Source organism: Misgurnus anguillicaudatus, chromosome 17 (genome assembly GCF_027580225.2).
Source record: "Misgurnus anguillicaudatus chromosome 17, ASM2758022v2, whole genome shotgun sequence".
Classification (NCBI taxonomy): Eukaryota; Metazoa; Chordata; class Actinopteri; order Cypriniformes; family Cobitidae; genus Misgurnus; species Misgurnus anguillicaudatus.
This window is the reverse complement of record NC_073353.2, coordinates 2,994,395-3,010,736: the sequence shown is the minus strand read 5'-3', so window position 1 is coordinate 3,010,736 and position 16,342 is coordinate 2,994,395. Positions and strand designations below refer to the sequence as shown.

The 16,342-nt window shown below is 37.2% G+C and overlaps 1 protein-coding gene across 4 annotated transcripts in view; it reads right to left on the bottom strand.

Moving 5' to 3' along the window:
- Window positions 1–16,342, bottom strand: part of kalrna (kalirin RhoGEF kinase a) — a 203,563-nt gene that overhangs the window by 156,928 nt on the left and 30,293 nt on the right. For 3 of the 4 annotated variants that reach the window (XM_055216257.2, XM_055216259.2, XM_055216260.2), the window contains exon 2: window positions 3,078–3,119. The exons of the other annotated variant lie outside the window; for it this stretch is intronic. In XM_055216257.2, the coding sequence (XP_055072232.2) occupies window positions 3,078–3,119 (42 nt within the window). The remainder of the gene's footprint in view (window positions 1–3,077; window positions 3,120–16,342) is intronic. 4 annotated transcript variants of the gene reach the window in all.

Here is a 16,342-nt window from a genome sequence, read left to right as displayed (position 1 = left end):
TTACAAAGAATGAGTCTGAAAAATACCATCGCTATTCTCATGGCAATTTGTACGTATTTTACAAGGGGGCAAATTTGAATTAATTCGTACAACCTTTGAATACGATTTGCCTTGACCCCTGTGACGTTGGGGTTAGGGGTCGGTTATTTTTATGATAAACATATGTTTTTGCAAGATTAACTTCATACAAATTCATTCAATTTCTCCAAATTGTTAAATATGTATGAATTCTCGTGAGATTAGTCTGAAAATAAACACAACAGCTGATTGGAATCCTTAGCAAGGAAGAAAGAGAGGGAATAAGAGGTGAGCGAGGACACAGACTGGTGTCTTTTAATTCTGGTAAATATATTCCATTGGCCACAAACACTCAGCTTTGGAAAACTCTCCATGATCAAGAACATTGGATGTTGGTATCAAATTCCCTTCTTGTTAACTTTGGATTAAATGTGTTAAACACATTGCATCAGTTCAGATCTGGTTGCATGAAATGTTTGAATTTGGATATTTAACAAGTATAAATGTATAGTATTTGTTTGTTAAATCATTTGTACTTTGGGGCAGACCTAAATTCTGACCACAAAAATCTAAAGCATTGTAGAGGCATCTGTAGCAGTTATTGTGTCATTACTAAATTATGTTTTTGTGTTCATTTCAGATTTAGTAAGCCATCAAATGCATGCAAATGAACAAAATAAAGTAATAAAATCTATTCAGCTGTTCAGCTAAAAGCTATTAACTGACCTGAATGTAACAGAAAAATCATAAGAAGTTTGATATAAGAGGTGGTATAGAATCTCGTATAGAATGTAAAAGTCCAAACATTGTTCACATCCATTCATGGGTAAATTATACATTTTTACATTTCATCAATTTTCTTGTCTGCCTAACTACACTGTCTCTCTCTTGTCTGTCCCTCCATTTCTCTGTTTATTTGCTTTTGGTCTGTGCTTCAATAGTTTGGGGAGGACAACAATTTTAAAAATTCATTCTTTTTTATGTTTTCAACGGTTTCTCTGGTCTTGAAGAGGAATTTTAATAATAAGCTTTTGCTGATATTTAGAGTATTAAAGCTATGAAAAACACAAAAAAACATGATTTGGTAATGGGTCCACAAATTCCTGCAGGATATAACACATACATTGTATTTCCTTCACAACGCTCTTGTTGATTGTGATCAGCATTGAATTCTCTTGTCACATATTTTGGTTTATTACACAACACTCTGGAATGCTTTATTCTGATTGGCCAGTGACATTCCGAGATGTGTAATTCCCAGATAAAAGCTGCCTAAAACTAATAAAACTGTTTCATCCAGTTACTGCGAGCCATATTGATCAATACAGTACTTACAATATTCAATATAAATATGCATAATTACAGTTTTTCTGAATTGCTAAAACACTAAACGTCGTTCTCTGAACCAAATTTCCAGTTGGCAAAACTCCAGCACTTCTCTTGCAAAACTCACAGGCAGCATAGTAAATATAGCGGGAAGAGATTCAGTGAATATTTCATTGCAAACACATTTACAAAGTTCCCTTTCCAGCATCAACTAAAAATGAAGGAAGACCCAAAGCAGGACATAAAACAATCGCCATAAGATGGTTGACTGCACGGGTGAGTGAAAGTTCATATATTTGGCAAAATTCAAGTGAAAGTGATCACCCCTAAGCCCTGTTCCTTTCAAAAATCAGAGCTCTATGTGTAAAAGTTGGAGGGAGTTGCACAATTGTGTCTTAATTTGGCTAATTTAAATACAGTTGGCAAATAGACCATTAAAAACAATGTCATGGAGGGACTATTTATGAGGCATCCCCTTCCCGAAGTGCCCTTCAAAGGGCTCAAAACGGAATTTACCCATTGTCTTATATATGTATTTTGTCGTTCTTGTACATAAAGTGAAGGCTTGTATTAAGCAGTTAATAAATAAATCAATAAAATTTGTGCCTCCACTATTTTAATACCCATGAGCCGCCACTGATGGCATTTAAACATAATATCCATGACTCGAACTACTGATCCATGCATTCAACTGTGTTGATATGATTGGTTACATGTTTGTAAAATTGGAAACCAAGGCAATTTTAAACCGCGAAAATGAGACCATCTCCAATTTTATGGAGAAAATACTCAGCAATGGTGTTGAATGATGAATTTGCACATGGCTTGTCTTAAAACATATAAAAACTTCACATAGACATATAAACAACATTAAAAAACAAATTTTCTCCACAGTGAGACTTAAAGAACTTAGTGAGCAGTGGTGGAGCGGCACGTCTTGAATGGTGTGAGCGTCGAGGAGAGTTGAAATCAGCTCTACTTTATGGTAATGAGCTATGACACCGTTCGGCGGCAACCAATCGGAAGGCGGAACCCTCACTTGAGAGGGTTCCAGAAAATGCATTCGCGCATCAGAGCGTCTAATACACTTTTTCTATAGCGTTGTTGGCAGGGCAGCCAGAGCGTTTAGTTGGCGGCGGTGTATACGTACAGTTAGCGTTGAGCCCTGGCAGTTTTTCTAAAAATACATAAACAAGCTTAGAGCAGAAATATATTTCAGCACACTTTATAACCCATATAATATTCAGCATTCAGAATCATAAAACATTATTTAATTCCCTTAGCTTCTCTAATAGCCCATCTGTGTCTCTCTCTCCCTTTCTGTAAACTACTTCAGTGCATCTTTTCCTACTGCCCACCCATTCCAGACAGTGAAATTAATGCCTCATCTGTTAACAACAACTCTATCAATGAGAGAGAGAGAGAGAGAGAGAGAGAGAGAGAGAGAGAGAGAGAGAGAGAGAGAGAGAGAGAGAGAGAGAGAGAGAGAGAGGTCTTATTCAATGACGTCTTTAACAAGCAGAAGTCCCGGAAACATTTTATCCTCACACATATACTTGATGTGTGAGGATATACATAATGCCACAAACATTAGCTCTGCGGCAAACAAATTGAATTAAAATGCATTTACGCAGCACTTTTCCTGATGCACCCTGATTCAATGCTGCATCAGTGAACAGTGTTTCTTCCTCTGCTATCAAAGCATTTACAACAAAAAGCTTAATAAATTTTACCTGAGATGTTTACATGTCTTTCAATTGACTTCTCTTTCTTGGCTAGACAAAAAAACAGAGACACAACATGACTATTTAGTATAATAAGCAAAACTAGCTTTCTGTGATCTGTTATATTGATCTTAATATCATTTTATTGCAAAGGATTCTAGAAATCTCTAATACCCAATGGATATATGTGATAATGCTGTAAATTCGGTGAAGACTTGTAATGTTGTTATCAACCATTTAAAACAGCCTTAATGCCAAGAACCTTAAATGCCTTAAAATTCCTACACCGGCTTATTGGGATTACGTACATCTGCATACATTTCTGCATAACCTGAAATATGTTACTCCTGATACATATCATTGGGGCAATCATGACCCAATGGTTAGAGAGTTGGAACTTTTAACTCCATATTGCTTCCCAGGTGCTGCAGTGATAGCTGCCCGCTGCTGGTATGGGTTAAAGATCTCAGATTTCCAGTATGGGTTACTAGACAATCATGTTTCTTTCACTTATATGACTGCATCTTTCGGTTAGAGTACAAGGCACTTGTTTTTCTCAGTTTTAATGCAGGTTAATTTATGGTTACAAAGTAGACAAAATTAAACATTATTACCATATATTCTTCAATTCATGCTTGTGTGACTGTGGCGGATATAAACGTCTGTTACTGTCAGGATTGGTCGTGCTCAGCCGAGGTATGTCAAGAACTTCTTGTTTGCGGGAAGCATAGTGGTGATAATGGGAGACAGAAATGAATGATCAAAAATCTGCAAGTTTGCACGCGTACAACTACAAATAAGTATCAATTGGCACAAATCCACTTAACAAAAACGAGCAGGTTTTAATTTGTGTATGTGTCTGCTTCGTAACTTAAAAAAAGTCCAAACGCCTCCAGTGGACATTCCATGGGGAAAATGCAGCGTTATGAACCTGGAGCAGATGCACAGAAGAACGTATGGCAAGTGAGCCTGGGTTGTAAAATTCTGTCTTAAGTTTATGTTACAGAGGTGTCACACAATGTGTTGAGTCAGGGATGTGATTACAGCATTTTTATACACAACATCATTAATAGTAATTTACTTACGCAATTAGTACAAAGTACAAGTTTTCAAGGCAGACTAAAAAACAACATTTACATCATTCAAACTGGACTCTGACATCAGTCGAACTTGGGTGCTTGCCGAAAAAGGTATTGTGAAAGCAAACACCCTTTTCATCCACTCATTTTTTTAAAACTCTTTTAAACTTTTAAATGATTGATCAATTTTGCAAATACACATCAGTGTTTCCCACAGATATGAAATATACTTGTGGTGGTAGCCGATGAAAAAGCTATCCTTACCCAACGACAAAAAAATTGTTTTTTTTGTACAGTACGTGTAACAAACAAATAGTAATGTGTGACACAACACAATACTTAGATTTATTGAACATTTATATTAATTTCACATTATATTTTATAAATCCAACCGCCCCAAACTCTCATCGGCATGAACAAAGCTGACACTGTCTGTCAAAGCACCAAAAAAACACTGATTTATGAAGCAATACTTGTGTAGATGACCCCTTTAATCAAACTCTATTGAATACAATAATATGTATAGTATATTAATGATAGACAGTGCAGGTCTAGAGATTATAAATGTGACCGGTGCTATAATGGTTTATGTAGCTTTCTTCACTTTCTATTAGATAGAGCAGAAGCAGTGAGTGCCTCTCTTTCTATTACTCTCCTGCAGATTAAAAGAGCTTAATCCACTCATTACTTCAGATTCAAAGGTCTAATTGCGGTCCCGGTGATAGGTGATAGTCAGCTTGAGCTTTGCTCATTCAGTGCAAAGTAGAGGTCCTGTCTGGTCCAAATAAATGTACTCGACCTCTAATGTCTGAATCACTTTTTACCTGAACCTGATGTGCATAATTAATTTTTTTTTTAAAAGAAAGACCCAACCCGAGACAAACTCAAGAAAATTAGACCCTAGTCCCCAAACCGTGGTATTTTTTTTAACCCGACTGGACACGAATGTAAATGCCACAGACATGTCTCAGACAGAAAGAAACCCCAGTGGCATCACAACCAATTAGGCCCGGTGCTCCATTTATTTGTTATCTGACGACAACACCAAGGCAATTACTAAAATGTACCTCTAATGCATAAAACTCTGCTAAAGTTCAGAAACATGGAAGGATACAATGTGACACTGAGCTTGCTCACCCAATTCACCGAAAAACTCATCAGGAGAGACACGGTGTGCTGGCACGCAAAATGTCATTACAGAGGAGTGCCATGATCACAGAAGAACAAAAAGGACAAAATTTTATGCCAGCTATACTTGGGCAATTGTTAATATAAAGTCATGGTTTGGGAAACACTGCGCTGCGCATATAAATGAATAATAGTCAGAGATAAATACAATACAGGCACATTCCTTAAATGTTGAACTAGCAGAATACTACTACTGTAATCTACATAAATAACACTATGTCCTGTAGATAAAACAAATATAGAATAAAAGACATTTTAAACAATACACATACATATGCATACATCTTGGTTTTGTGGTTACATTTTTCTTCTGTAAATTAGTTTATAATTTCTCAGGAAACCTAAACGTTTGGATGTGAATTTTAGTTTACAGATTTCTGTCATTTTCCAGCCAAGACAGCGGACGACTCCATCTGTGCCAAAGTCGGCACCTCCAGTGCGGATCCAGCCTGGAGTCGTCTGCTGTCTGGACATATTGCCCTTTTCTCATTCACCTACATCTGCTTGTTGCTTTTCTCTCATTTAAACACTTTTAACACATTATGCATTAGACTATTTGGCTAAGAGAATGACTTTAATGTAGATTTAAATAGAATTCAAAAAGAAATAGAAGGACAAATAAAGCCTTTACTAATTGAGCTATTGACTATTAGCAGAAAGAAAAAAGCGTGAGACGTCCTAAAATGAGCTACAAGGAAGCATTCTGTGATCAACTTTACACCGTGGCTTTTTTCCAGCACAAATATACAAATAAATCATCACACTGTGCTCTTCCGGATAAACAGAACCAGAATATAGGAAATGTACTGCAGAGCAGACTCCTGAATTGGACAGTGCACACCAATACTAACCAGATATGTATTTCTTGCTAAATAGTAAATCAAACAATGTTTCTGATAAGTAAGAACAATGCATTATTTGGGTTTGGGTTGAAGTCTGTATGTTATGGCCCATTAGTCCATTAGACCATTTTACATGATGTAATCATGCTGATATATGCATATTTGAATCGGTACACAAAACCACTTCAATGAAATATACTCGATATTTACTCAATTTAATGTCTAGAACGGATACATGGGGATTTTATGTTTGTTCGTTTTGGTGGCAAAAACCATGATTACTTTGCTAATTTACATTCACACCACAACCCTGCCATTTGCTGTAACTCACGAGTCATTACCTAGGTAACAGCTCATTTGCATATGAATCAGATCTGTGTTATGTTACGTTGCTCATCCCATTGTTGAGGACAATAGTTCAGTCTGCCCCAGCTGTGTTTGTAGACCACAGCTGTAACCAGTGGACGGTTTAACCTCACATTAGCCAAACAAAACCAGCCTGTACCAGGTGAGAGTACAAATGCACACACGAGCAAACACATGCACACCTTGCATTAAACACAGATAATATTACTGTGTCATCCAGTTTTTTTATTTTTGCAATCAAAATTACATTATAGAATTTAAGAGATTTGTTCTAGGATGACGCTTTTCCATTGCACAGTACCCCATGGCTTTTCCAATGGATATAGCAACCGATACTTTTTTAGTACCACCTCGAACTTGTTGTCATCTGTGCTTTGTTGTAAGTTCCCCATCTGTGACGCGCACCTCTGCATGTATGCTTAATAGCTGTTTGTACAGAAACTGTGAGACAGAGGTAGTGACAAATTTTGCGATGTGCAAACATCTATTTGTGGTGGAAAATGGAGTTATATGCAATGAAAAAGCACCAGAAGTGATATTTAATTCTTTAAAGGATAATAAAAATGAAACACATTTAGCTAAACATGATGGGTCCTGCCATACTAAACACTATATTTATCAATTTTTAAAAGAAGGAAAAATGACCCCAGAATGCACTTGATCAGAAAAAAAACCGAGAAGGATGTGAGTATACTACAACAATATTATTCCACCTCTAACAAACCCTGCTAAGCTACCTTCATATAATGCATGTCACGCTGTGTAAAGACAGACTGTGGGAAGTTTGAGAAACCCTGGAGAAATGTTTGCTTCAGTTCAGCTAGATGTCGTCTAGATGAAATAATCATACTGCACTCTTATTTGTCTGTTTGTGTTTTTGAGTTTCAACAATTAGAGCGTGACTAAACCTAACATTAAAGGTGCAGTGTGTAATTTTTAGAAGGATCTCTTGACAGAAATGCAAAATAATATGCAAAACTAAATTATCAGGGGTGTATAAAGACCTTTCATAATGAACCTTTATGTGTTTATTACCTTAGAATGAGACATTTTTATCTACATACACCGAGGGTCCCCTTACATGGAAGTCGCCATTTTGTGCTGTCATGTTTTTACAGAAGCTCATAACAGACAAACTTTTTTACTAAGTTGTCTCCGGCTTTGACATTTTTGTCCGGTGGTGGCTACCGTAGCATTTCTATGTGTCTCAAAAGCAAGAGGTGAGCAGTGGACTGAGCCTTTGGTTGCAATTCGCAACCTCACCACTAGATGCCGCTAAAATTTACACACTGCACCTTTAAATCTGATTTAAAACAGTGACTACTTTTTGCTCAGATACACAATTATATGTCTTAAGGCTTGTTCACACCAAGGACAAAATCAATAACAAACGAACAATAAAAGATTAACTGTGAACGCAAATAAATAAAGTTATCGTGTATTTTCTTAATTTTTGCGAAAAGCACAACATCTTGTTTTTATTGGAAATGGAGACAATAAAAACTAGACAATTTAGCTGTGTCCCAATTTGAAGGATGCGACCTTCTAAGGACGTATTTTAAGCGCGACTTGAGGCTAATAAGGGCGTCCCAATTCAAAGGATGCTTAGATTGAAGCCTCAAAATGCGTCCTTATTTCTCTGCTCTGTTAAGGATAAAACGAATGGATCCTTAACAGCCAAGGATATCCCAAGATTCATTGCGCTTCTGCAATGGCTGGATATTCTAAGATAAACAATTAAAACCTTTATTAAATAAAAGTGTGTATTTATTAGAAAAAAATGTCTTGTTACAGTAAATTTCTTGTTACTGTTTTAGTATTATAAGTTATGTTTTGTGCTAATATTATTCTTTTTATGTTGCATATTTCTATGGTTGATTAATTTAATGTACTGTTGAATAGTTTAATCTACATCAACGTGTCATATTTTCAAAAATAAATGAATATTTTTCTGATTCCATATTTATTTTAATAAGTCAGAAACATCTCCGTTGTGTCCTGCTGAGAGGCGCAGTGGCCGCGTGCAGCAGGTGACGCCAATTATGGGTCCTCCGAAGGTTAGACCGTCTCATTTCAATTCTCTTCGGGGACTTCTGAGGCTGCCACCTTGAAAGACAGAGTGCTCGTCTTTTAAGGTCCCATCTTGGAAGGTCGCAGCCCTCGAATTGGGACACAGCTTTTAATGTTTTAAATGATGTATAAATAATTTCTAGTTCCAAAATCAGTAGAGTAATTTTAGATAAGACAAGACATTCAAATGTCATAACCAGGGTTCCCACACCTTAGTTAACTTCAAATTCAAGGACCTTTCAAGGACTTTCCAGGTCCAATACCCTTAAATTCAAGGACTAAATGTGGGGACACATTTCAGTGAGAGCAAGGTTACATCGTGTTACCTTTTAAGATACATTGTTACAGTTCCCTTTCAAGGGAAACACAACCTTTCATGTGTCAAACACAACTATGCAAAAAAAGCATTTTGGTATGAATCAACATTCGCGTACAGAAGATAAAAGCATTTAAAGCCAACAGTTTAGCGCGTGTGTTTAAAAAGTCTAGAAATTTTAATGATATTTTCCTACACTACACAGGGAATAATATGGATTTTTTCCAGAAAACTTCTTGCATAAAAGAGATTCAAGCACTTTCAATGACCTGTATCTATGTATGCATATTTTCAAAAACTTCCCAGGGCCTTGAATTTTTTCCCTAGAATCACACACTTTCAAGGATTTCAAGGACCCGTGGGAACCTGCATAACCAAACACTATTTGGTTTAATCATTTGTAAATATATGTCCGTATATGTTATTAAAATACATATTTTATTTGGTGTAATATTAAACTGTACCTATCAAAATTATTTCCAGCATCTGGGTTACCTTGTGTTATTAAGTTTGAGCGGTAGTTATCTGGAAAAAACAAACCTGCAAATGTCACGACTGGCCAATCAGAATCAAGCACTCCAAGGAGGCGTGTAATAATTAAGCAATATCGCTCGAGTAGGAGTGTGATATAGCTCTATATCATCACGGCTGTGATTAGGCCAGAGGCACGAGGCCGCAGGCTGAGTGCCGGAGGCAATCACAGCCGTGATGATATAGAGCTATATCACACGACTCCGAGAGCGATATTGCTTTTATACAACAGTTCGACGGCACACGTTTGAAAAACGAAAACTAGAAAACAACAACGGAGTTATTTTAAAAGCCTCTTTGTTTGAGAACTACTTCTTCCGCCACGGATTTGAGGGCGGCCAGAATGACAGGTAAAACTTTCGGCTGCTTTGAAGCTCATAACAACTCAATGGACAGAAAAGCCGTTACTATATATTACCGTTTCTTGGTCACAAAGTGTAGTTTTAAGATTAGTTCAGTCGAGAATATATATGTATTATATTTAAATCTACAGTCGATTAGTAAAGATAGCGCCTGTTTGAACGTTTGCTTAGTGAGATTCGGTACGAATGAGAACCAAAGCATGAGCGGACATCAGTGTTCACTCGCCCCGCTGACCACCGCCCTCTCTGGGCTACATTTCTGACAGAGATACCCTGGCTCTCATGTTGGCCTTGTTTGTTTATGATCGTCAAAATGAGATCAAATCAGCAGTATTTGGTGTCATGATCAAACTATTACTTGTTTTTTAATTCATATTTAGTGTCTTTTGTGTTGTTATTGTTTTGGCGCGAGGTAAAAGTTAATAAAACTACTTGTATAACGTTACTGTTGCTTTCTCATTTATTCTTAACATGATACGAGCACTCGATTGTTATTGTTGGACTTTGTTCTTGTCAGTACTATATAAAACTGTTTTTATAAGTGTCAGAGAGATGTTTTTGCATGCTGCTTATAAATATATCAGTGGCAATATCTCATAACATGTTTTAATAGCCAGGTCACGATAAAGTAAATGATCAATGTCCACATTTAAAAGCTGCGGTGCTTACCTGCAGTTCCACTGTGTTTTCGCGTTCTGATAAGAAATATAGCTCCAGAAAAAAACGAGTGTTTATATTCCTCTTTCCAAGTGTTAATCGTCCACACGATGTGACAAGACATTTCTCCCATTAACTGTAACGTAACATCCAAGAGCGCTGATCTTTGACTAATAACTTCTGATTGGGGATTCACAGACTGATTTATGAGCTAGTAAACTAATGAGACACACGGAGAGTGATTCAAAACAGCGCGTCTGTGTTTTTCCATTCAGAGATGAGCCTGTTTAGGACCTCCATTCACTAGGTGGCGGAATAATACGAAAGGTGAAGCGGTTACAGTGCTGTTATCAGCACAATATCGTATGGCTCTTAGCCAATCAGATTCGAGAACCAGAAAGAACTGTTGTATAATACAAGATATAACCAATTTGTCCTGTGCGCTAAAAAAGTCTTGAATTTTTATGTCCTACATCCTACAGCTTTTCATCAAATTTCCTGTCCAATCAAATGCTCTTTAGACGCAGGTGTCCCGCCTCCTGCAATATGCAGAACCTGCATCTGAAATCAGGGACTTGTTACAGTAATACATTTACTAGTACTAATATGGTGAATGGCACATAGTGGCACACAAATATAAATTACACATCAATGTTTGTGTTTTTATTCTGCAATGACAGTTTCCTATTATATCTCTCTTAGACTTTATTTTTGTATAAAATGTGCAGCTTTGCTGGACTGTGCCATGATTGGAACCCTATTGGTTATTTTAAAAGCGAGAGGATCTTCTTGATAGATCAGTACTGATTTCCTGTTACAGTTGAAAAGACGTCACCATCAAATGATGCTGCACGCTCCACGTCACTTCAGTGGGATTTAAAGAAACATTTCTGTAAGATTCCCTTCAAATAAACTGCTTTCTGAATCACTTAAGAAATGAGTGAGTGTGTTTCTATATTTCACTCACTCTCTCTCTCTCTCTGTCTGATTGAAATCACTTAGATGATGGAGCTCTGTTGCTAAGAAACATAATCAAGATGAAAAAGGGGGATTTACCATTAACACATGGCGAGAAGAGAGAGAGACAGAGATTGTCTGTGAGAGAGGGGGGGGGGTCATGAACATACAGAATATAGAGAAAGATAAAAGAAAAAGACAAAAGATATTTTGATAAAAACATGAAAAGAGAACCGATAACCAGCTACAATGTTGTAAGGCACACAGTACACAAGTGCTGCAGTGATAAGGAGAGCATGTTGAGATGCTGCAGGTGGACACCACAGAGATCATGTGACAGTGATGAATGCTGGGTAAAGAAAGCCATTTGTCTGTTTCCCAAAGAACAAGATCAATGAAGAAACAAAAGGACGGACAGATCCCTCCGAAACATACATATAAGGCCAGGAAAGCTCTCAGACAAAGATTAAGCGAGCATTGCCTGTATTGATAGATTGGATTATTTCCTGTTCTGGCAGTTAAATTAGCCTAATGCATACGCGAACCAAGCCCGAAACACATTAACACAATGAAACAGAGAGAAAGGTAATGGCTATTGGATTGTACAATGCATTTTAAACAAAAGAGTTATATTTTTGAGAGAGAGAAAGTGCTTGCTTGTGCAAAACTCACTGCCACAATTCTGTTATATTGCTGTGAATTGTTAAAAGTGCAATGCTATCAGGTTGATATGTTTTGAGTGGTTTTAAGGGTTTGCTAGGATTGAAGGTGGTGGCTTACTGACTCAAGTAAAAATTCTCTATTATATTCTGCTCCAAAAATCTCTTCTTTTGTCCGTTGAGTTACTCAACAAAGGGTGTGTTAAATCCCTATGAACAATACACTTGTCTTAGCAAACATCATGAGAGCGTTTCTGTACAAATACACACACACAGCCAGGTCTGGAAATGTCATGGACAAAAGGTACGTCCAGCAGGTTTTTTAGTTGTTTGGAGCTCATCTGGTAGATCATTGCTTTAGCAGTGCAAAGGTCACCGGTTCGATTCCCAAGGGAAAAACATACTGATTAAAATATATTCCTTGGATGTAAATCACTTTGGATAGAAGTGTCTGCCAAATGCATAAATGTTTCCTGTGTGTATGTGTACAGTGAATGTGCAGTAATTGCACTGTGATAATGAGGTGTCTTAGTTTAGAGACCTCTGTCTAAATTAATAAAGTAAAAGATATACATGTGTGTTAGATAGATCACTCTATAGCTGTGTTTATAAAGCAGCTTTCAGATAGATTTAGCACCAATGATCCATCTGTGAAACACTAACAGCAAAGCAATGCGACAAAACTAAACCAGTCTTACTATAATCATTGAGTCATAAACGGCATGGTTCATTCACTATAATAGTTTTTTAGACACGTTTGTATTGTGTCACTCACTGCTGAGACAAGTTCAGTCTTACTGTTCTTAGACCAGCACATCACTGCACAATTTTTGCAGGATCTTTACATGTAGGTAGCTACAGTATGACACATCAGCAGATTGTACCATACACACCGTAGCCATACTTTGATCCTGACTGTCCTGATTAAAGCACCATTGACTATTACCTGCCAGAACTTCCCTAGATTTATAGCAAATAGGCAAAAATGAAAGACTGCCGATTGTGCCCTACAATGGCTATGTTTACATGCACAAAATTTTGTCAATCCGACTGAATTTAATAAGATTGCAGGTTACGTCAGTACAGTTTACATTTATCCTAAACATTGCAATCTGAATAAAATTTTTGTTTACATGTACATCCTATATAACCCGTACCAAACATCTGCGCAAGCGCACAGCCAGGGTTGCCAGACTTGTGTATCAAAACCAACCCAATAGACATTCAAAACTACCCTCCAATTCAAGGACTAAATGTGGGGACACATTTTAAGTGAGAGCAAGGTTACATCGTGTTACCTTTTAAGATAAATGGTTACAGTTCCCTTTCGAGGGAACTTGCACTGCGTCACTGCGGTGACACTTTGGGGACGCCTCCGGTGGTAAGTGCGTCTAAATGTGTACATCAAATTCAACCAATGGTGAGGCTTATCAAACAAAGACAGGGTGACGCAGGAGCCAGGAAGTATATCGCTATCTGAAATATTGCCGAAGACAGCGTTACAGGGACGCAGGAAGTATGGCAAGAGAGACGCAGCGTCTCGTTCCCTTCTCAGTGAATAACAGTTACATACGTAACCCGAGACGTTTTCATGTGTCAAACACAACTATACAAAAAAAAAGCATTTTGGTATGAATCAACATTCACATACAGAAGATATAAGCATTTAAAACAGTTTAGCACGTGTGCTTAAAAAGGTATGATATTCTCCTACACTACACAGGGAATAATATGGATTTTTTTCCAGAAAACTTTTACCCCCAGATTCACAAACTTTCAAGGATTTCAAGGACCTGTTGGAACCCTGAAAAAGCAGAGGATTTGGCAATGCAGCAGACAGCATCTCTCGTCAAGTTCATGTTTTATATCTGGATAAAAGTACAAAGTTAAGTTGGAGAAAGTTTTTCTTAAAAAGTTATCAGATATAGGCAAAAAAATCACGACGCTATTGCTTTATGTAATGTTATGAAAGTATACATCAATGCTGCAGACATCATAACCCCAATAAAGTTCCTCACTTGAACCGTGTTGTTTCACAGATGAAAGTGCTACAATAAACATGCATATAGGCACCGATATTTGTTCAATTGCTTCACATGTGCTTCACCTTTTACACATTCTATAACCACCGCACCACCACAGTGAATTGGTGCATTACCATCACAATGGTAAAATACTGCCACTGTCACAGCCCAACCTTCAACTTTATGCAAACGATGAGGGACTTCAGCAGCGACTACCAATGGGAGTGAAATGTCATTAGGCCAACAAGAATTAGAAACGCCTTCTAAAGACCACATTGAAAGAGACACGAGCATGCATAAGGCTATTATAGTTACACACAGCCTCATAAACACGTAACACTTTTAACACATTAAGGTCATTAGCATGCCTACAGATTAGGCTCATAAACATACAGTAGTCATATGATTTGATACTGTATGAATGAATGAACCAACACATGAACAAACAAATGAATAAAATGCACCTATTTACATGGTAAATGTAATCAGTTGCTGAATTCATGTGTTTCTCTTTATAATTTGTAATATAGTAATTTATTATTCCATACTGTGTCCAGCACACAGCTGTAACCTCAAACAGGAATTATATGTGTCATGTTAACACAGTGTTATATAAGACAGATCGCTCACAGATACTGTATGAATGTGGTCTAATTACAATCATTAAATGCATAATAGTAGTGTCTGTAAACCACCAATGAGAGAAGCTTGAACCAGTCACCCTTCTACCTTACCGTCCGGTGGACAATGTATTGTAAGAAATGAGAAGAATCTCTCAGCCAGTTTGAACATGGCCAATATTAAATGCAGATCGGCTGCCAAACCTCCCTTCACATAGAGGTGATCCATGATCGCCGTCTCCCGTCTTTAGAAAAACAAAAATTTGTTATTTTTGACGAGGTATTTGTTCCAGAGTTCATTTTAGCCACTAGTCAGACCATTAAACAAACAGAAACCGGAAGTAAAGTTCTGACTAGACGCACAATCGCACGTGCGTCCGATGAAACAATCCTGCGACAGAAAGTGGGCGTGTCCAGCAAGTACAATTCCTGATTCTTAAACATTAATGGACCTTTACCTTCACTAAGGGAAATAAAAGATTTAACATTAACATCTCAACTATTTCTCCTAGATAGCAATGTCTCTGCTTACTAAGATAAAATCTAACAAAGACTTTTGAGATGAAAGACTTTTAAGTGTCCTCTCTTAGATTCATAGAGGCGGCTATTTCTGTAGTCTGGTTGCTGAAAGATATTAAACACCAATCTCTCAGTTGTCACGTTTGACTTTATTGATGGGAGGAGGAAACGGCAGGTGGAACTTACAGTTCAGGAATCGCGTCTTAGCGACAGCTGTTCCAGAGGACCTTTGACCCTTCCTCATATCCACTGGGGTCTAGTTTTTCACTGTTGGATGAACATAAGTCTCCACATAGGCATATATCTTACTATGACTAATAAAAGGTCACTTGATCTCTTCCTGTGTTATAAGGCCTTTTTCTGCTGGTTGTCTTATCTTATTTTCAGGTTTTTTTTGCACATCAGGTTTTCAAAACATTTGAAAACTGCACAGTTTTAAAGTGTGATAGGAAGCCAAATGATACTTTGTTTCAGACATTTACAAAAAAATAATACCTTAAATACCTTAAAAAACAACAATGGTAAGGCCAATAGAGTTTCTAAGCCTTTTACGACATGACATTTACCATAGCTAATCTAGATACCTGGCTTCTAACATTTTTCATTTTCTAATAAAGCTAACTTACACCAGGGTCTGCAATAGCTTAGCTATGCTAGGGTATATTATAACCTATATTATATTATATATTATAAGATATAACCTATATCTTGAGCAGCGTATGCATTCATTCCTGTCATCACAGGAACTGCTCAAGAACAGCCCTGGGCACAATTCACGTTTAAACAAGAAAATGAAAAATAAACATTTGACCTCTCTACTCAAGGTAGACGTTTAAAGCTGTTAGAATTACGGATCTGTTTATTTAAAATAAAATCTCTCTTGTTCAACCAAGACGTAAACTCAAACACTCAACAGGTACTCCCAAATATGAAGAAAACCAAAACCATCTGCGGTGTGTGTTAAGTGCTTATTCAGCTGTAGTCTACTGCTTTTTCAGCCCCCCAAAACACACGCACACATACAGACCCCCGCACATGTTTCACGGCATACTGGATTAAGAAAAAAGCCATTTCAATCAAGTTG